The sequence below is a fragment of the Larimichthys crocea genome, chromosome XXIV (genome assembly GCF_000972845.2).
Source record: "Larimichthys crocea isolate SSNF chromosome XXIV, L_crocea_2.0, whole genome shotgun sequence".
Taxonomy (NCBI): Eukaryota; Metazoa; Chordata; class Actinopteri; family Sciaenidae; genus Larimichthys; species Larimichthys crocea.
In genome coordinates, this window is record NC_040034.1 from 4888972 (window position 1) to 4910729 (window position 21758).

General features: G+C 45.1%; 1 protein-coding gene across 3 annotated transcripts in view; it reads right to left on the reverse strand.

Moving 5' to 3' along the window:
• gfra4a (GDNF family receptor alpha 4a) overlaps positions 1–21758 on the reverse strand; it is a 221107-nt gene that overhangs the window by 127279 nt on the left and 72070 nt on the right. For all 3 annotated transcript variants that reach the window (XM_027274741.1, XM_027274742.1, XM_027274743.1), the window contains one exon: positions 10055–10119. In XM_027274741.1, the coding sequence (XP_027130542.1) occupies positions 10055–10119 (65 nt within the window). The remainder of the gene's footprint in view (positions 1–10054; positions 10120–21758) is intronic.

Here is a 21758-nt window from a genome sequence, read left to right on the forward strand (position 1 = left end):
AAAAGTGTTTATTTTCATCAGGTGTGCAGCTGCATAGGTCAACGGCAGGAAGGCAGGAAGGCCGAGATTTTCACAATAAAATGTAGCTTCAATTTTAAACCAGTAGAAAAGTGCATGCATGTTTGTCTCCATGGAAATCACATCTATATTGTTTATGCACGTCATGATTTGTGTCCAATGCCAACACGTGAACAGTAACCACATGTTTCAGTGGCCTAACACTAACCGCACCATAACAGTTTAGAATGATCCATGCAGCTTTAGGGAACCATGATTGTGCGCTTTGTCATGATTCACCCTCTCTCACAAGTCTGCCAGACTTTATCTTGAATCCTGGCGAGGAGATCCGCCGGTTTCCAGGGATGCAAATACGTCAGGCTGGATCCAGGCGAATTTGCATAACATTATGTACAAGACATCCAAAATATTTCAATATGATGTAATGCTGCTGCCATAAAAACACAGTATCTTGGGTGAATACTTAACTCACTGTCAGCATTATATACTGCAGCTTCGATTAAGTGTTGTGACAAGCGGATACAGAATATATGAGACACAGTCGAAGAAATATTTTTTAAATTTATGGAAGAACAACTGGAAATGGAGCGTCCCTGCAGACTGCCCTCACTTCATTTGGTTCTCTGCAGGATGTGCTTACTATAAGATATCAACACGTGTCCTCTAACACAAAGACTGAGTGCACTTTGGCATCGTTCCCTGCTGCTGCTTTGTGTTTCGCTGTCAGAGCTCCTGACCTGCACACACTGAGCGGCGTTCCTCTCACCTGTCCAATGGATGCGAGCTGAAGGAGGAAGAAAAGAAGGCAGACCTTGAATCCATCATTCAAACATGCCTGGAGTGAATGTGGGATTCTTCTAGCGTTGCTTAAGCACAGCTTTGGATGAAAGCATTGAACAGTAGCATTCAGTCCCAGTCAGACTGCTGGAAAATCATCCTTTGCACTTTTGGTATTCTGTGGTTCAGTTGTCATTGCTACATATAATGGACTGGGACCACTCACTGAACCATGAAGACGAAGGCTTTCTCTGTCAATGTCAAACTACGTCTCAAGGCAGCGAAGTGACAGCGTATAATATGAAGTTCACTCTGCTAATATGACCCCCACCACCCTGCACTCCTCCCACACGGACCATTTCATTTGTAATGAAGCCCATGCCTCCCACACCTAAATGGATTACGGACTAGTGAACCGTGAACGGCACAAGGAGTGAGAGGTGGCAGGCTCGCCTCGCGCTCACAAAGATATCTGTGCTATTAAAAGATCACAGGTTAGATCCACAGAAGAGCCATGCTCCACACAGCGTCCTTGAGAAACACTCGCAGTCATCCTGGTTAAGAGTCTCAGATAAATGCCTCTGATGCAGAAATGCTGCAGACGCTGTAAAACGTTACTTTCAGATTTTCTCCTTTCAGCACGCAGTCGTCCTCCATCATCCATACATCAGCGCTCTCCTAACAGATGTGAAACCTTCACATCTTAGCGGACTTCCCACATCGCAGCGTTTCTCAACAGGTGATTCCCGACCTGGAGGTAGATCAGTCTCACTGACAGGATCAAGGTCAACGGTGCTGCTCAGTAATAGACGGGGCAAGATGCCACAAACTATTTATTTGCCTTCACGCAGAACTCAAATCTGGCAATGCCGTGAGATGTTTTCAGATAGTCACATTTATTTCTCATAAATTAGAGTTACCATGTGACTAAAACCTTTAAAGGCCATGCATCCATCCATGTGTTGGTCTTTAGTGCAGCGAGCTGGATATGTAGCCAGTTAGTTTGGATCAGTTCATTCATTTAACTTGACACCATTTTCAAAGCTGGTCTGGAACCAGGCTGATCTTTGGCTGTTTGTAGTGTCACACTAAATATATACACCTCTATATGGAGAGAGTATTTATCTTTAATAACTAACTAACTTTGCTGGATGTAGCTATCCAGCTACCCGTCCATAACCGATTATCCATATCAGTGTCACAGGGAGTTAGAGCCAATCCCAGCCGGACACATCGTCAGGTCGATATCCAAAACATGAAGTATTGATATGACGTGAATAATTCACACATGCTAATGAGGTGTAAAGAATCCAGCACCTCTCTCACTGCCTCATCGTACTTCAGCGTTCTTTCCTTTCCAAAGTTCAGAAGAGGTTACGAGTTTCACCAACATGAGTCATGTGGTAAGAAGCTCTGGTTCATCCGTATGATTTATTTCTGTCCCTCATGTCTGTTTGGAAAGGCACAGGTGAATGCAGGTGTGTCCTCATCAGTAAAACAGACTTACTACCCCTGCCCGCTCCACCTGAACGTCCTCCCACCTTCCACGCACACCCTTGAGAAGATGAGGTGGTCAGTTTCCTGTTTCATTTGCCTCCGGTCATGGAAGGCTGCGTCGGTGTCTCTGGCCGTCTCTCTCTGCACTAAATCAGAGCCGAGCCGAGCGCCGAGCCGTGGCGGTGACTCCTTTTATGATATCCTATAGGACCTCGGCCATCGTGAGCGGGGAATGTATGGCCACTCAGACTTACAGATCCACGCCGGGGTCACTGCAGCTCGCCGTGTGAATCACGTTCACTACTGCCAGACACTTCTTTCCATCTCACTGAGTTGTATCATTGAAAAGCTCATTAAGCAGCAGCATTAGAGAGCGAGTGTTTGTTCTGCCTCAGCCTCCTCAGGTTTGTTATCACGCTGTGACAGTTTTCATTTGCAGGTGTTAGATACCGGCTCTGCTTCCTCTTCTTCCTCATTGCAAACATGACAGAGAACGTCGCCAGCCGCTGATTTGCAATTTCCTGCAAATGGCTGATGTTAAAAACGTGCAAGTTAGCTCGACGGTTTGAACTGCACTGCAGCAAAAATCATTTAAAGAAGAGCCTGAACCACAGAGCAGTCATGTGGGAGAGTTTCAGCCATGGCAGCTTCTGTAGTGCATATCAGAGGGGCTGTCAGGTTACTCTGTGGTCATGTATATCTCAATGGGCACAGCGTGACTCACTTTCCACGGGAAGAAAAAGACATTTTCTGAGCAGCTCAGTCGGCAGCAGGAGGACGATAAAAACCTTGTGCTGACACTGAAAGTAATATAATCAACAAGTCTGTGGTGAACGACAGTTCATTTATGGAGATGAAGAAAACAAGAAGCGCAGCCTGTGACAGCGTTCTCAACAAGCTCGTTATCCAGGAACAGTCTGTAAACTTTCCACACTCAGACGTCGAGAGCCAATCAAACCTCCACGTCCTCATGCAGCACGCAGGAGAAGATTACAAACCACTCGCAACTCACACTCTATGTGATTTATACTTAACGGAGGCCACGTCAATGCTCATAACACTGTGTGAGTAAACAAGCATCAACACGAGGACTTCGTTCCCGAAATACTTCTCCATATTCACGCCTCATGATTTACTCGTGTGCTGCTTACAAAATGAAAGTCGCTTCAGGCTGCGCTGTTTAATATGCAACAATACAAATGTGCCCAAAAGAAGAACGGAATATTTCTCTAATATTTACAACCTAAACAGGATGAAAGTTACTTTCAGAAATCTACCTGAAAGATACACTGTGTGCAGGGTTCATCCTCTGGGGACGATGAATTGAATTCACTGGTTTTGTTTGGATAGTTTTTAGGTTATGTTGCTTGACCTGCAAAAAATAATTAGCCAATCAACAAATGGATTAGTTGATTTATTATTAGCTTTTGAATTGATTGTTTATGGCAATTACCAAGATTCTCGATTATTAGTGATTTTCAGCCTCACCCCTGGATCATTCAAATCGATTGGGCATCATCCTCTGGAGAACATGAACATCCACCAAACGTCATGCTGAGCATATTTCGATATGTACTTGTGTGTGTGTGTGTGTGTGTCACTTTCCTGAGATTTTTATAGCAGTTTATTCTGGACTGATACTTCCTGTTTATCAGTGGCTGAGCAGGTTCTGTTCCGGTGCTAATCATAGCAGTGGAACATTATAAAAAGCAACAGAAAACCCGCGGCCGGCGTCCTCACACCGGGTACGGTTGCTCAGCTCGGGCTGACTCAGCGAAGCTGCTCGTAGCATGAACGTGCTGTCACGCTGCCAGACGGATGAGTCATTCAACCACCCGAAAATCCATAAACTCAGGTTACAGGAAAGTGCTTTGGTCAAAAGTATGTTATGAGGATCTGATTATGTCGCCACACACACACACACACACACACACACACACACACACACACACTTGTGGTAGGCTGTAGTTTGTGTGTGTGTGTCTACAGTACTCACCCTCACTGTTTGGGGTCATAAATATTCATTTAGCATCTATCAGCCTTTAGGGATTAATCCCAGTACGATGGATAAAATACAGAACACAGAGCTACACGGCCGGCATGTTAAGTCCATTACATACTGTAAAGTAGCAGGAATTGCCCACAGGAGACTAATGGCTTTTTATCAAGGATCCCTGGAGGGCTGCAGGCCTCCACCTCCGACAACACAGCTTGCATTAACGGCAGGTTCAGTTCAAGAGCACATTTTCCAAATGCGCCTGCTTTAAAAGTAAAATGAGTGACATTAGTGAGACAAACAGCCCACGCTTCGCTCTTTCATTTTCACGGAGACACCTTAAAGACTGAAGGACTTCTCTCTGCTCCGGCTCTAATTGACACACTTGCTTTTTTCTGTCTTAACAAAAAAAAAAAAAAAAAAGCAGTTAAATGTCACATAGCTGCACGAATCACATTTTTTTAAAGGATCTGAAAAATGTGTTGAAATGCTGAGACGGCCGTGAAAAGCATCCGAAGGTCATTTCACTCCACGTCCTTGTTAAAGCACAAACAGACTCATCATTAACCAGCTGCTTTCAAGTGACTCACATTTACATTTCAATCTAGATCATTAAGCACAGACCCGGTAATCCACATCATGTTTAACTGTATTCACACTCTGCAGTCAGGCCACGGCTCGGCTGAAGCTCCTCCAACAATAAAGAGGAGAAAAACTTCTTTTGACAGCAGCAGCAGGACGACACGGTTCACTGCAGAAGGAAAGAGAGCTGGATCACACCTTCATGAGCAGAGAGCTCAACAGCTTTTTAATGGAAGGAAGCCAGGCACAGAGCACTGAGAAGCTGCTGGATTTTCAAAATAAAACACCCTGTACAAACAAGAAAAAGAAACAAATTTACTACGTAGCATATTTCCACACGTCGAAGCATATTTAGAAGAACATACACCAGAGAAATGACCAAATCTGAGCCAGTAACAAAGTCTGCAGGGAGAAACGCTTCTGAAACGTCCTCGGTGGGTTTGAAGTCGATGCAGGACGGACCAGAACCAGAGTTTCAGGGTAATCCAAACTTTAACCACAGAGTTTTGTCACATTTATTTCCCCCCAATGGGACAAATAATAATAATGAAGTGATGTGTAAAAGTTTTGGGAGGAAATATTGTTTTGTCCCTTGTAGAATACATGAGAGCAGCTGCTGCATCCCATCACTGTTTGTACATCAAACAATGATAAAATCAAACAGTTCAGGATTTTCTGTACTCCCACAAACAGTGAAGGACAGTAAAAGAAGAGATGAGAGGATGAAAGAAAAGGTGTGGGACCCGGTACGTGAACGTCTGTGGCAAATACTTGATCACAGATTAGTTAATGATGTCACTGACTGTGAATGTGACTGTTAGTGATGGAGAACTCTGTCTGCACTGAGCTTCAGTTCATAGTAAAAAGTTGCGTGGTGAGCACGAACGGCCTCAAACAGACACAACAGATCAGCTGCACAGAGATACTGTACGTTCAGTTCACAGTCACATCAAATGGTTAGGCAGATGTTAGAAATATGTTACCTGGAGGTTCAGTTTCTATGACGGCCTGATCCTGAAGTTTGAAAAAGAACAGGATTCTTATTTCATGCTATTAAATGTCCACAAAGGGACTGCTCCACCCGAACAGGTGCTGCTCCACCCATCCTTTGTTTTTCTGTCTCTGACCTCCACAGCTTCTACAAAATAAAAGACTGTGATTTGAAAAATGATCAGCATTTAAAAAGAAGTCACCACACACACCGACACACACTGACACACACACCGACACACACACACACACAGACACACACCGCACACACCACACACACCGACACACTCCCCTCTTCACAAGCACCATTTCCCCCCCGGCCGCCGTCATTGAGAGGGACCTCTATTTCGTTCTCAGCGGTGTGAGCTCGGCCCCAGCAGTGTCCAATCTATGCTCCACTTTACCTCCTACCTGTGTCAGCACCTCTCCGCCTTTATTGTGCCGGCTGTGGTCTCGCAATTAAGCCCCAATTTAGCAACCAAAACAACAGAGAGGGGATGAGAAGAAGGAAAGCCACCGACTTTCTCCTGCAGAGAAACGTCACCACGATGTGTCGAATTACGAGGGCCAACACCTTGATATGAATACTGATAAATACAGATGATCACATGAAAACTGGTGATTGTTTTTGTTTCTTTGTCTGCATGAATCAGAGTCATCTCCTCAGTCAGTCATAGTCGTCTGTTTCCTACTATCTCTTGAAAAATGTTGTAATTTGTCCTATTTCTCTACAATGAGTCACTCTGTGAGTAAATCTGTCATTCCAAACATCTCTGCGTGGAAGGACACTCTTAAAGTACAAAGCAGCTGAGAGCTGTGGGTCAAACATTACAGGTTGTCAGCCTTCACACACAGACGGACTCCGGTCCAAGTGAACGTGATATTGTTGGCTCGTGTTTTTCTCTGACTCACAGGAGATGATTGAGTTTTTAGCCGTGGTCAGGGTCTATCTTTTTTCATTTGTGCATCTGCGATCAGACCGAGTGGAAAGGTGTCCCTGAACGATGTCGTTTGACTATAATTATTTTTCCTCTCTGTTTAGCAGAGCATCAGAATTGCGGCTAATTGAATAAACCTCTGTGCTGCTGGAGTGACGGCGACTGCTTTGAATACATTACAGCCGTGTCTAAACACACACACACACACACACATCTTCAAATGTGTGTTTGCACTCATGTAACTCCTGGTCATTGATTTGTTTCCTTTTTCTGAGAAACCACTTCAGACATCTCTCACCGTGTACTTCAGACAGCGCACATGAATGTCTGGAAACGGTCAAATTAATCCTGCCTTCATCAGCGTCCATGGAAAAATCACAGATCTCTGAAAGGTACAGTAAAGCTCGCAGAGAAGAGGAAGTAACCTTCGCTGTCTCCGTTAAAACTGAGCTGAGTCTCGTGGATGCCTAGGTTAAATAAAACGTTCAAAGATCTGCCAGGAAAAAGGTGCTGACACAATATTTATCTGCAAACTAGACCAGAAAAATGACTCTAGTCTACAGCCATGTTGGACCCATCAGAGATGAGTCCAGTGGTGGTGGTGTGTCCTCTCGTCAGACGAGATTGACCGTCTGGTGTCCTGGTGCAGCCAGAACAACTTGGAGCTCCTCGACCTAAAGACAGTGGAGACAGCTGTGGACAGACAGAACTCAGCCTGCCGCCATCACGCTGCATGACTCTCCATCATCTGAACATCAGCAGAGGATGAACTTCCTGCACCAGCTGAAGAAGTTCAACCTGCCCATGATGATGATGGTGCTATTCTACACCTCCATCACTGAGTGCATCCTCACCTCCTCCATCACCATCCTGTATGTATACGGTAATGTTTACCATGACTGCCACCTTATTTAGTTCAAACACTAAACACAAAGGGCAGCTGAGACCAAAGCACTGGAGATGATGATGGTGCTGGAGGTGAGGTAAGGGATCTCTGGAGTTCCTCCAGTTCATCCTGAGGGTCCTTGGACGTCTGCACTGAGTTTCATGGCAAACAATCAAACAGTTGTTGAAATATTTCAAAAAGAAAACAGCGAGCTGGAACGAGTGGAGCTTCTTACATGAGCAGTTGAGTTATGAGAGCAGTGCATACTGTAATGAATTACCATTTCATTATATCTCCCAGAACTTTAATAGCTATTGACAAAAAGCGTGGTTAGCTCACTCTGTGCTCAGCCAACAATTACCAAACAAATGAGACTGTGTGTTTCCGAGCAGCACAGATGTTTGTTGTCTATTAAAAGCACAGATGACTCTTATTGGAGAAATGTCTCTGAAGTTGAGGGAAAGCCTCATTATCAGGCTGCTTTATTTGTTTTCAGCCTGCTCCCATTATGTGATTTCAGATGAGCCAAGGACTCCGCCATGGTTCTGCTGTCGGCAGCACAGTGTCCTTGGTATTGTCATGGGAAGCGGCGTATTTGGCCTTCATGCTCTATGAAACTTCCACCCCACCTGCATGAAACTTTCCTCTCTGGACTCCCTAATGAGGCTGAGCCAGGAGTCAATCAGCTGGAAGGGCTAAAATGTGCTTCGGAGAGGGGCTGCGGGCGAACCTGTGCAGCCTGCCAATTCAACACTCGCACGTCTTTGTGCAGCTCTCAGCTTTTATTCACATCACTCAAGCTGAGGCAACTGTAGGTGGCGGGTACGTCCGTCAAGTTCTGGCGCTTCCACAGGAGACAGAAAGAAAAGAATTCCTTAAAATCTTCAGAAATCTGCTCACTTCTTAAATAACAATGAATTCAGATGTTGAACAGTCAGAAGCTTCATTTGAGCTCGTCACTGTTTCAAGCTTCCCTCCTGCATTCGCACGGCGCTCTGAAAGGAGCCGAGGGCTTTGTGGTTCACTATTCTACCTATAAACTGAGCTCCATTAAGTCCAATATACCAAACACTTTACGATCCATCATCGGCCTCTTTCTATTTTTGGCCTCTGCAGCCAAACATCTCTGAGCATCGTTGCAATAAAACTGAGAGTGAATCAGCGGCGAGAACAGCGGTTCCTGTTGGTGTTTAATGTGCGGAGGGGTCACGGAGGACTTGGAAATGTCGAGGTGTTGATAGCAGTGTGGGAGAGAGGAGGAGGAAGGTGGCACAAACAATTCATGTCAGTCTGTGACATCTGCCTGTGTGTGTGCAGTCATTACTGTAGATGTCTTCAACGCTGCCACTCCGGCTGAGCTGAGTACTGTATCACTCAAACACGACGTGAGAAAATCGGCGTTTGATTGATATTCTGCTGCTCACGGACAAAATTGCAAGTCTAAACAAAACTGTGCTCTATTGAAATTCAGATTCAGGCTTGGCCTAGTTTTCCCTCATATACATTTATATTGTTTGGGGTGGAGCTTCAGAAGGGGACTTATCGTAAAAAAAGATATTATCTTCTAAACAAGTGCGTGCCAGGCGAGTGCCTCACTCTGTTCTTTGGAGCCATGATATCTCCGGATGCTGAACGAGACAGGCAATCTAGATAATTCTGCCCTGTAATCAGCTTTTTGTTTGCACTGCTGACAGGAGCATCGGCGTTGAAGTGAGTTCCACTACATGGCAAAGATAAACCCGTGATAGGAAAATATGTGAGATCATGCAGTGAAAATGACACTGCAGGTAATTCTCTGTGCTGCAAGGAAAAACGTGGCGTTATCATGAAATGCAAACGGAGGCCCCGCTCCAGGCTCTGCTCACTATTTTCACCGCGTATCTGCTCACATTTAATTTTAGTGATTTGATTTCACAAAAGACGCCACAATTAATTGAAGAGCTCAGGCGGCGGCGGTGCATAACAGGCTTATGGGTTCATGTCTTGAGATTGAATGTGACTCATGATGTGTAGTGAGGACATTACGGAGATGAAATGCTGAGAAGATTTGACTTGATTTGCTTTTTTTGGACTATAAAAAGACATTCAAACGCCGGGTACTGATTTATCACAGAGGCTTCATTGGATAAGTGAAAGTAGGCCGTGATAATATCACAGCCTTTTATTCTAAACAAGTCACACAATTAGCATCCAATGCACGTCCAACACTCCGGTTCAACCTGGTTTGGGTGTACAGTGAAAGCCAATCAACAGCTCTGCTCCCTCCTGAAGGCAGCAATATATTAGAAATGAAATTGAGCCTGCACGAAATGAAGCTGCTGCTGAACTGGTTTCAAACACAGTGCTGTGAGCAAATATCTGTATACTCACTGCGACTCGACGTCTGTTCACTGAGTGACTCTCCACAGTCCTCGCCAGATGGGACCGTTTGCAAACTGCAAGTACGACATAGAAGGAGAGAGAGAGGAAGTGGAGTTAGGCAAATAAACAGAGAGGCATTATTCATTATTGATCAGCACAGAGCTGGCTGACTATCCAACACCTGAGAAGAAGAGCCGGCAAGTGACGTCACAGCAAACCAGTGATCCCTGTGCCAACCTGTCTGACACCTTCTGCTTAAAACAAGCTGCAGCCTCCATGTCTGGGAAATGCAGCCAATGACACAAACTGCAGTTCCTCTAACGTCCACCTGAGGCTGGCTCCAGAAGTGAGTCAGTCTCCATAAGTCCCCATGTCCAAATGTCCAACTTCACAGCAGAAATAAACATGTTTACAGCCTGGTACAAAAAACAGTTTTGGTCTCTGTAGCTAATTTCCCCGTTCATGACAACTGTACTGAGGGTGAAGTTTTTGTTTAAGTAACCAGCCGTCATAGATAGATAGATAGATAGATAGATAGATAGATAGATAGATAGTATATTAATACTGCACTTATAAGAACGTAAGAAGTAAGGTAAGGAGTTTAATGATGTTATGGTCGTGTCACCCGCCTCTGCTGTTGGAGCCTCTGAAATATGGTGAGAGGAGCGAGGGCGGACTTTAACCCGACACACGTCTGAAGTGAATATCTGACAGAACTGCTGATCCGGCTTTGCCGCTCATTGTTTTGGCCTAAGGTCAGAAATATTCCTCTGAGGGACGCTCTGCTCCAGGTGAAATGAACTGCACACCCTAACACAACATAAGGTAACATGAGGTGGAACGATGCTCTTCTCTGCTGTTTTAAAGGTCAAACATGAGCCTTTGTTTCTTCTTTCTTAAGCAAACATGGACGAGAAATATCTTTTTTACAAACTACAGAAACTCCTGGAACCATCTGTCAAACTCCAAACCCTGAGCTGAGACTCTGTCCAAAGACAACTGTTCTGTGATCTGTGGTATGTCACTTTGCCAAAACAACAACATGAATATTTCCAACATCCTTCAAGATGTTTCTGACCAGCTGCAGCTGATGCATTCAGGGACAATGAACAGTGCTGTGCCAAACGTATAGGTAAGGCAGCCAGGCCAACATGCTCGAGGCTGAACTGAAGTTTTACATTTCATACTTTAACTCTTTGAATCTTTAATACAGCATCAACATACATTGTTGTGAACGTTGACACAGATGCACAAAGCATAACATCCTGTTAGCTTCATTTCATTATGACTGATTTATGCAGCGTGTGATGGTACCACAGGGACAGAAGTGACAAACATCTTTGGAGACTTTAAACATTGAAAAAGAAAAATTCCCTCTGATCTTTTCGCCTCAGTGCGACCTCACACTCCGGCTGGTGGCGGCTGACTCACTGAGGTGTGTTTCTGCTGTAAAGCATCTCACTGCATGTGTTTTTTCATAATGACTAATATGAGCAATTTATACATGTGGCCCCTGATGGAGTAATGACAGAGTAAATGATATCGATGAATAACCTTATCAAACCCCCGCTGACACAGTCTGAGTGTTTGTGCCACAGGCAGTAAGTGAAACTGAAAAGAACAGATTAAGTTTGATTCAGCTGCACTGAGGTCATGAACACAGTTCAGACCTTCAGTTTATGAAGAGCAGAGTCTGATCATGGACCGGCTCCAGCACTTTCTGCAGACGTTCACTTCACCTCATATCACCGTCCATTCAAAAGAATGCATTTCCATTTGTCTAAGTGGCAGGCGGCACGTCCTGCAGGTCAAGGATCACCTTTGTTTAATTCTGACCTGTGAAAACGATGGGAAGAAAAGGCGGGACTGTGAGGGGAGAGGCGGCACGGCTACAACAACACGGATCAACAGTAACAGCAGTAACGGTTTTGGTTGCAGCTTGTGTTTGCAACCCTGAAAATGCAAATACACTTTTCCTCAGCTGATCCTCTGCTAGTCCAGTAGTAGCTTAGCAACTGTATCTAGGCAAAGCAAGGTCAGTCAAGCTCTGGACGTCTGAACATGCTCAAGAGAAGGATGAGCAACTCTCCGTGTTCCAAACGTTTCTTACCTATAGCACAGATCATAAACTGTACACGTACTGCACACTGACATCAGAGTTCAGAGTTCTGCCCTTCAACACAATCCAACAACTCAAGCCAAACTTGCATCAAATCAAAATGTATGATATTACAGTCAGCTATTAATAGTCTACAATCAATATTTCTAGAACAGAAATGTGTGACAATCACTGACCATGAACAGAATCGACGGCGTGTGTGACAAAGCTGAAAACATGCAACACGTGTTGGAAGTCCCGCCTCTTCCACCTCAACTGAATGGACCTAAAGTGGGCTCAAAGACGCCTGGACTAACACAGTGACATTATTTAAGGAGCAGGGCTCAGCAAAGGTTCATTTCAATTTCTGGCCAATCACAGCTGGAGGAGAGCGGTCACACCTGCAGCCGTCTTGTGGGGAAGTCAGATAGAGCGATCAGCTGACTGAGCCATGCCGCAGACAGCTGCAGAGACGAACACTCCTCGTCTGCCTCGGACATTGAGGCGTCAGACGTGTTTAGCACTGAAGGTCATTGTGAGGCGTGCCCCGACGCTCCGGCCTGACCCGGCCATGCAGGTAGATTCAATTGCCACGAAATGAAACTCCTCATGCTGCCTCTTGTTGCCTGTCTCTGCTCGTTCCACGTCTTACTCAAGCGCCCGCTAAACGCATCAGGAAGGATGTGTGGCTGAAAATTGAGCAAATCGCTGTTGTCAGGCCAAGAAAAAAAAAAACATATGCTTTTCAAAGAATGCTCATTTTCCATTGGCACCTGCTGCAGGAACTATATTTTAGATTCCCCAATAGATTTTAGAGCTGGTCCCCGAGCCCAGAAAACTCACTCAACACTTAATTTACTGTGTAATAACTGCTACGTGGTTGCTTTTATGACAGAAAGAAATCCACCCTTCGACACCTGATCCTGAAGAAATGAGACGGGGATACACTGTACAGAGCATGAAAGGCCAAATAAATCAATGCATCGTTCCCGAACTTCAGAGCTCAGTGCAGATCACTCAGGGGTGTAACCTCCATGTTTCAGGGACGGGAGTGAAACACACACACACACACACACACACACACCAGTAGTTTAGCATTAAAAATAGCAGACTTGTTTTTGCCTCAATGAATAATGAAAGAACCTATAAAACGGTGTGATTGTGAAATGCATGAGTGAAATACAACAGTTATGTTTGGGTGGTGAAATGAAACCCAATCCGTCCATCTGTCCGTGAATCCGTCCATTCAGTCAGTTCACTGCACATCACTGTGCTACTGTCCAAAGGCCACTTTGAGACAGATGATTGCGAGCTGTGGCTTCACTGGGGCCGCACTGATTGGCGGGACAACTGGCAACATTGCTACATGACCGGCGGCTGATATAGCTGGAGGCAGATGGGTGATACGTGTATTTGACAGACGGAGCTCAATGTGGAACAAGATGGGGGTCTAAAGGTGCAGAGGTACCGCCCTCTGTCCTGTGATTGGAGGTGTCAAGACCTCCAATCAGAGCCAAGGTGATCATAAAACCCCCCGAGGAGACTTAGGAGACAGTTTAAATGTGTCGACTGTTTACACCGAGAACTTTGATTTGTTTACAGGTGTTATGTTAGTTTTACTACATGTGTTTAAAAAGTTACATGAAGCTCCGAAATCTGATATATTACCTCAAGTGATGTCACTTGAGTCAGCAGCTGTCCGTTCTGATTTCAGGAGGTCCGGATAGAGAAACTTTGCTTCAGCATCATCATGTTAAAGTTGCATTATGCTCGACCCTGCCTGCGATTGGCTGACGTTCTTGCCCTCACCTTGACCAATCTCAGTCCTCCTCATGCCTAAACCCAACCAACTCAAACCCACAAAGGCAACGAGTACCGGCCAATCAGAGACAGGTAGGACGTCCCTTTCTCTGAGTAGAAAAAAGAGTCACCGCTCAAAATGTAACCTGAATAAAACTCAACGATCATTTCCGGCTCTGGATCTGGACCCGGACAGAGAATGGATCTGGACAGGACAGAGAATGGATCTGGACCCGGACAGAGAATGGATCTGGACCCGGACAGCGGTGCACCATCAGTGACCTGTGCAGTAGACAGTGTTTCACCAAGCGCAGACACAGTCCAACACTACATACAACAGTGGCTACATGAAGTGGTCCGCTCAGACCAATGACAGTATAAAGAATGGACAATGGAGTATTCAACAATGTTACAGGAGGGATGTGTTTTAGTTTAATACTGATCATAGAATGAATGACTTTGGTTTGTCAGGTATTAGTGATCACACTATAATCGAACAAAGAACAGTGACGCTTCAGCGATCCTTACACACACACGGTGTGAGTTCTCGTGGTTAAAAAGTCTTTTACAACGTTATGAAGCAAAAGTTTTAAGCTGTATTTGTTTAAAGACTAAACACGTTGCTAAGGTTACACAGGCTGCTTAGCAGCGAGGCAAGTGTATCAGTTTAGAACAGTTTAAGGATAATGCACAACAAAACTCACGGCTTGGAGTCAGTCATCCTGCCTCAATGGCCGCCAGGCAGCAATCAAAATATAACAAGAACTGAAGAAGCTTCCTGGATGAGAGGTGAAACATCAGACTGCCCCAGACTTCAAGAACCTTCACAGACCTCTGCTATTAAAACCAAAAGTTTTTGTTGGAAACATCTCTGTCGACCCATCTCCGTCACGACTTTAGCAATAAGCAGAAGCTCAAAGGAATTCATTTACAATGGTTATGAACTGTGCAGTCGTCTGTGAAAAGATTTACTCCCTGTCCAGTGAGACAGTATAAAACTCTCCTCCATGGCGAAAAATGGTTTTAATGGACATCTTTCAGCCAACCCAGAAAAGGGATTCATCCAGACCTCCATACAGCAGAAAATGATTTATTTAGTGGAGAGTCTGCTTTGGTCGCAGGCCGCCTGTGCTGGCCGGCTGCCAGGTTTCAATGAGTGCAGAGCAGGATTTTGCAAAACTTCACTGCCTTTATAAAAGAAATATCTGACCTCGAGTGCTCTCGCATTGTTAGATCTGTGATGTTCTCTGCCTTCTGGGAGGCTCTGATTGTGTGATGAAGTGTTGTAGTCAAGTCTTGCGATGTGTACCCAGTGTCCTTCAACCTGCCTCGCCTGCTTCAGTCCGACAGCCTCCAGAGAACGGATGTGCGCTTGTTTGGCTCTGCTGTGGGTTGCGTGCGGAGGCGGTGGAAGCCATAGCAATAGAGGAAAATTGGAAAGCAGGAATTTGTCTCATTTCTTGTAGCTGCATTGCATCATGGTTTACTGAGGCTACAGTGGAGGCTGGAGTCAGCCCCTCTGCTTCTCCCTGTAGAACTACTGCATGTCTTCAGAAAGAGGCGGTTCATGATCACTTCTTAAAGTCTGGTCGCAGTAGACAGCAGCACAGCTGTGTGCTGAGCTAACCACTCAGTTCACACAGTTTCCATTTGTACCATTGATTGTTCTTCTGCAGAGGAGGTTAAACAACAAACAGCTAATGAGCTGCAGATTATTTGTCTATGTCCATATTTGCACTATGGTTGTCATGGTATCATGAGAGTCTCAACAGGAAGTATAATTACAGGAAGATATCAAAATAAAAGCCCAGAACAAAGAAAATGTACAAACAAAAGAAAAACAAGACGACAACTCATTGTCCCCTCTTCGTTCTCATCGTCCCTGTCTTCATGTCCTCAACGTCCCCTCAGTGTCGTCTCTGTCTTCGTGTACTCGGCGTCCCTTCAGTGACGTTGTTGTTGTCCCCGTCTTCGTGTCCTCAGCGTCGTCCCTGTTGTCCCTGTCTTCATGTCCTTAGTGTCCCCTCAGTGTCATCCCCGTCATCCCCGTCTTCGTGTCCTCAGTGTCATCGTTGTCGTCCCTGTCTTCGTGTCCTCAGCGTCCCCTCAGTGTCATCCCTGTCTTCGTGTCCTCAGTGTCATCGTTGTCGTCCCTGTCTTCATGTCCTTAGCGTCCCCTCAGTGTCGTCGTTGTCATCCCTGTCTTCGTGTCCTTCGTGTCCCCTCAGTGTTAGAGTGTCATGGTATGTACACGATATGAATATTATCATGCTTATCTTTGGTATTGAATGCTACCATATGTGTTATTAAAAATAAATATTTAATGTCATTGGTCACGACATAATATTATGATGTTATGAAGAATGGTGTGATACCGTACATCGTGATATCGTTGCATTATGATTTTTATGGTCAGAATTTTTGGCTTGCAGCGCTGATTTCTACGGAAGCGCATTGCATTCACTGGACAAAAAAAAAATCAGACGATCTCGTAATTATGAGATCAGGGAAGGTGCCACATTGGCCACTGCACCTTGGTAAAGTTAGAAAGATAATGGCACTTAGGTAGGTGTGGCTCCGAGGATGGCTCGTTTTGATGAACGTCAGGTTGTAGCTCGTTTTGATGAACTTCAGGTTGTAGCTCGTTGTGATGAACATTAGGTTGTAGCTCGTTGTGATGAACGTCAGGTTGTAGCTCGTCAGGTTGTAGCTCGTTGTGATGAACATTAGGTTGTAGCTCGTTGTCTGTCTTACTACATGTTTTGTGTTTTAACAACGTTTCACTTCAGAGTTTTTTGATGCCGTTATCTTTCTAACTTTACCAAGGTGCAGTTGCCAATGTGGCACCTTCCCTGATCTCATAACTACAAGATCTTTTCAAGGTGTCCGATTTTTTTTTTTTTTTGTCCAGTCAGTGCAATGCGCTTCCGTAGATTTGAACCTGATACAAAAAAAAATCATGCAAACACAAACTCTACCAACACTGACCACAGAGATTTCACACTTCAAACTTTTTGGTTTCATTTGCTGGTGTGACCGGAGCGCATGTTTATAGGAGAAGCCTCAATAATTCAGACGGCTCAGAGTCGCACAGGCGTCGCCGTCTGTTGATTGAAGACTTTGATGTGACTTGCCGTTATCAAGAATAAACGTGAAAATATACAATGTCATTGAATTCAACGGGCCTCCTGCCACGTCTCTCACACCTCTGTCCCCGTTTTGTCCCTAAACGCCGTCGCATGAAGCAGAGAAGCCGTAAAAATCGTCTTAAAAACAGAAAGAGCAGTATTCCCTGGGACTCTTTTCAAGGGCTGAGTGAAACGTCACCCAAATGAAGAATGGCAGCGATATCCAGCCAGAGGACAGCTTCCTCACTCTCCCTGTTTTTCTGAGCCAGATAAATCAGCTCAAGGTTCCTCAGCGATCCTCTGTGTGGCAGTGCAGGGGGGATTTATCATTCTCAGATAAAGGCTCGGGCCTCGTCAACGCTCGCTTTCACCCTCGGCCGGGAATTTATGAGAACTGGTGGCATTGTGTGCGCAAGCCTACCTAGTTACACAACAGAGTGCAAAGGGCTGCACAACAAGACAATCCATTGTGTTCAGACACAAGACGAATGATGTTTTACACGGTCATTTGCGAATGCAGCAAAGGTACAACTAGTGTCACTGTGCTGTGCAACAGTCCTCAGCAGTGTAACTCAGACCTGAGCAGCAGAGCTCAGCAGAAAACAGCTGATTTCATTACCACTCGTATCACACAAGGAAGCTTTGAAATCCCAGCATGGAGTCAACACAGCTCTGAAGCATTTCAAACAGTGCGAGCTCGTCTGCCAGTCTCACCTGCTATCTGCAGTATGAATGAATAAATGCTATCTGTACGATTGTGTCTCTGTAATTAGCTAATTACAGCTGTCGGAGCAACAGAATTAACCTCTGCTAATGCCATTAGAGCGCTGCAGTCAAACACATAATGAGCAGATTCCATTTAGGAACGCTCACCTGAATGCAGCGATGGAAACACAGACAGTCACAGCTCTGCAGGCAGAGGATGGATTATCATTTTTATATGCTGCAGTATGAAGCAAACCACCAATAAATCTGTTAATATTCCACATTTTTCTGTTCACATGAAAACAAACAGTGACCCTCCTTAACGAGTATGGTCTGTGCAGCTGAAGCTCATATATCTTCCTCCTCCTCCTCTGTGCTGTCAAGCCACTGTTGTCCAAAACCTATTAAAAAAACATCAATGAGCCACACTGTTGCACTGGGTGACATGTTCCTCCATTACAATAAACAAGGGCACAGTAGTTTATTTGGAGTCAGTCCCACACACGCCATCCCGCTGCCATAAATACAAACCAGAGCGCTTAATGTGTATTAATCTGCGGCTGAAAATAGTCCCCAACAGACGCACTACTTACTCCTGTTTGTGAAGAACGACAGTGAGCGGCTGCTTCAGGAGATTTATTTGAATTAAAACATGAAGATACACTGTGAGCCTGAGGGCACACAGGGTGAGGAAGGTGAGTATGAACTCAGACTGTTGGTTTTGTGAAACAGTGAGAATAAAGACTAACACCAGCCGAGCTGTGACCCCGACGATCCAAATGAAACTGTCGCTTGCTTGTGTTGTTGTCCCCGCGCTGAAGAAAAGAAGTGATGTGCTATTACAAAATTTCAATTCCCCCGAGTCGAGTCGACCTTAACCTGCAGCGTGCGCTCACAAAAATCATTACTGGCGTGGAAGTGAAGGCATTACTCAGACTGGAGAAACTGGGTTTGACGCGCTGAGACAATGATTGATCATTTTTAGGAAACTAAACATTCCTAAAATGCATTTCATCTCATTTACAGAATTATTATCAGCTCCTTTATGTTGTTCCTTCCTGGATAATAAAGGATTCATTTGCCACAGACCATCAACCGAAGCTCCCATGGCCTCGCCGTCACATGGTGTGCTCTCGGATTCTTGAAAAGAAAAGCCGTTTCCTGCTCATTAGCTGATATCCTGAGGCACAGCTGTCTGTGGTTCTGCTTGTGAAGCTTTTGTTGCTGACCGCCGGGTCTTCAGCCACCCCCTTCTCTTTTTACTCTTCCTCTCGGTCTCGCACGCTCGGTTCATCCTCCGATTCCCTTCAATCGCCTCTGGGCAGACACTGGATCTTTTCTCTCTCTCATAAATGTCTGTTTATGGCGCTGCGTATTGAACGTTTGAAGCTGTATTCTTATTAGGTATTGCTGGTAATGATGAGAGTGTGAGTCTTTAGGCTGTAGCCACATATTAGCTTTCCAGGTCTGATGTATTTTGCCAACATGTGACAAAAGCGATAACCCGTGTGGTCCAAAGGGGTCGACCTCCCGGGAGCAGCGAGCCTGTGGCTGTGTGACCCTCGCCGCCCTGGCTGCCTCTCCTCTGGGTCGGTCAGCTGAAACACTTCATTTCCCATCCTGCTCTTATTGTTATGACAGTGAGGGTTTCTGTTTTCAGCTGACTCGGGTTAATCTCTGCCTCATTGAGTCATATCTGCTGAGTCACAGGAGGGCCTGCAGGAGCCTGCACCGTGCCTCTCGATCAAAGGAGCTTGACCGTCAGCAGAAACAGCAGCTTTGGCCGAGTCCAGCAGGCTGACACGAGGCGGCAACATCGATTTAAAGTGACACCAAAGCGAGCGAGGATGCAGAAGGTGAGCCGTGAGCAGAAAACCTGACTCGCTCGTTTGATCTGAAGCTTTTTTTAAGATGTATGTCAAGTCTGTCTGTCACTGCCGCGGCCTCCGCTGAGGTTCTGCTTTGTGTGCTGTTTGTTCTCCTAATGAACTTTAGTTTTGATACGACATGACAGATCAGTCAAATTTAAACTCGTGTGTGATGGGAATTCTCCAGGGTGGAATAAAAACTGCCTGCTCAACAGCGTCAGCAGTCAACATCCATATCAGGATCTGACAGCAGGCTTCACATGAAGATGTGCCACGTGCAGCATTGACCCCTCGTATAAAACCTGCGGCGTGAAACGGAACGGATGCCTAAAATAATCCACGGTGACATCGAACCTCGGATCTTTTTAACACGGGAGATGAAGAAACTCTAAAAGGTTTCTAACCTGCGAGACGTTTCCAACATTCAAAGTGAAACAATACCTCCAGCTGTTAACAGGCTACCAAGTTATGTAAGCTGTGATCCAATGAACTGAATGAATGCACGATGCCTTTTCATTAAATATGAGCTAAACACTTCGACATGTTGGAAAATGAAAAGTCTGTTCCTCACCTTGTGGAAGGTTTCAGGTAAAGCTTCCCCTCGTTCCCACAGCGCAGTGTTAACAGCAGCCTCACAGTCCTGGAGCTGAGAATTCATTTTGACCTGATTTCATAAAGTTGTCGATATTTTTATTCATTCAAATTTGGCTGGATGGTTAATAACACTTTCTTCTTTAGTCTGACAAACTCACAGAACATCCTGACACTCGTGAAGTACTAAATTATATTTCAGCTTTTAAGGCTGCAGAAAAGGAGGAAAACAACTGGATATGAAATAACTGTGAAGTCGTTTATGAGATGAAAATGTTGCCATCATGCAGATTTGCTGATATTTCCTCTTTATTTCATCAAAAACAGAAAATATCTGAAGATGTTCTAATAATTACAATAAGGTATAGTCAAACATGGTCAAACATCATCCTGTCATCTCTACCACATTCTCTATTTACCCTCCAAAGTATTTGAACCAGCAACCTTTCAGCAGAGCCCTCTGTCCTCACCTTCAGGTCGCTCCTGCCCTCATTAAATGATCCAGAGCTATTTGCGGCTCTGTTCATACACTGTCAGCCACAGTAAATGGGGATGTATCGGTCTGCGGATGATGAGGGCATATAAACGGGATAGTGAGGAGGGAGGCGGCAGCAGGGCGGGGTGGTGGGTGGTGGGTGGCGGGCCTGACTCAGCTGAATGGACCGCCGGTGACACAGACTCCTGGAAGTGGGTCAAGAACACACACCTCCACCCTGAACCATGCAGACAGTCAGAGCCTATTAACACAAACCTGTAAACGGGCAAAGCTCCGCATGACTCGCAGATTATCATAATATGTAAATTGAAATCAAGTAATTATGGCGGGCCGTAGAGGTGCAGCATTTTAAGCCAGTTTTGCCTTAAGTATCGACATTAGCTGAGTACGGCGTGCCCGCAGCACACGATAATAATGATGATAAATAATTCTACCCCTGGTAGAGCTGAAAATACTCCTCCTACGGCAATTCTAAAACAGGTAACAGACGCTGCTGTTAATCCTATAAATGTGGGGAAGAGATGCTTATACATATTCATGCATATTAATGCTCTGCTGCAACCCAACCTGACAGGGGAGCTTATTAAATTCTGGTTCTTTAAAACCACCGTGACATTCAGAAGTCTAAATCCTGTCCTAACCTTGTTAGCTTGTGTAAATAACATCCGTGTGGGGGAATAGTAACACTGCGCCCCTCGACACAAGCAGCCAAATTAAGATGTGTTTTGGCATTTTCACCAGGGACAATCAGTCAAAGCACAACTGGGAGGGGAGGCTGCGCTTTTATGCATGAAAATCAGCCGGAAAATACTAATAATAAGAATAAAAGCACCGCCGGCTCCTTTCAGCAGAGCAGCAAACGGACCAGTAATATTGTGATAATAACACAAATGAATCAGCTGTTTCAAACTGGACTCTCCTGAAGCAGAGGTGACAGAGTTCTCTCAGCAAGTCACAGAAAGTCAAAGTCAGTGGAAGACATTAGAGAGCAATGCCCTATCAGTTGGTTTTGTGTTATCAGGCAGCA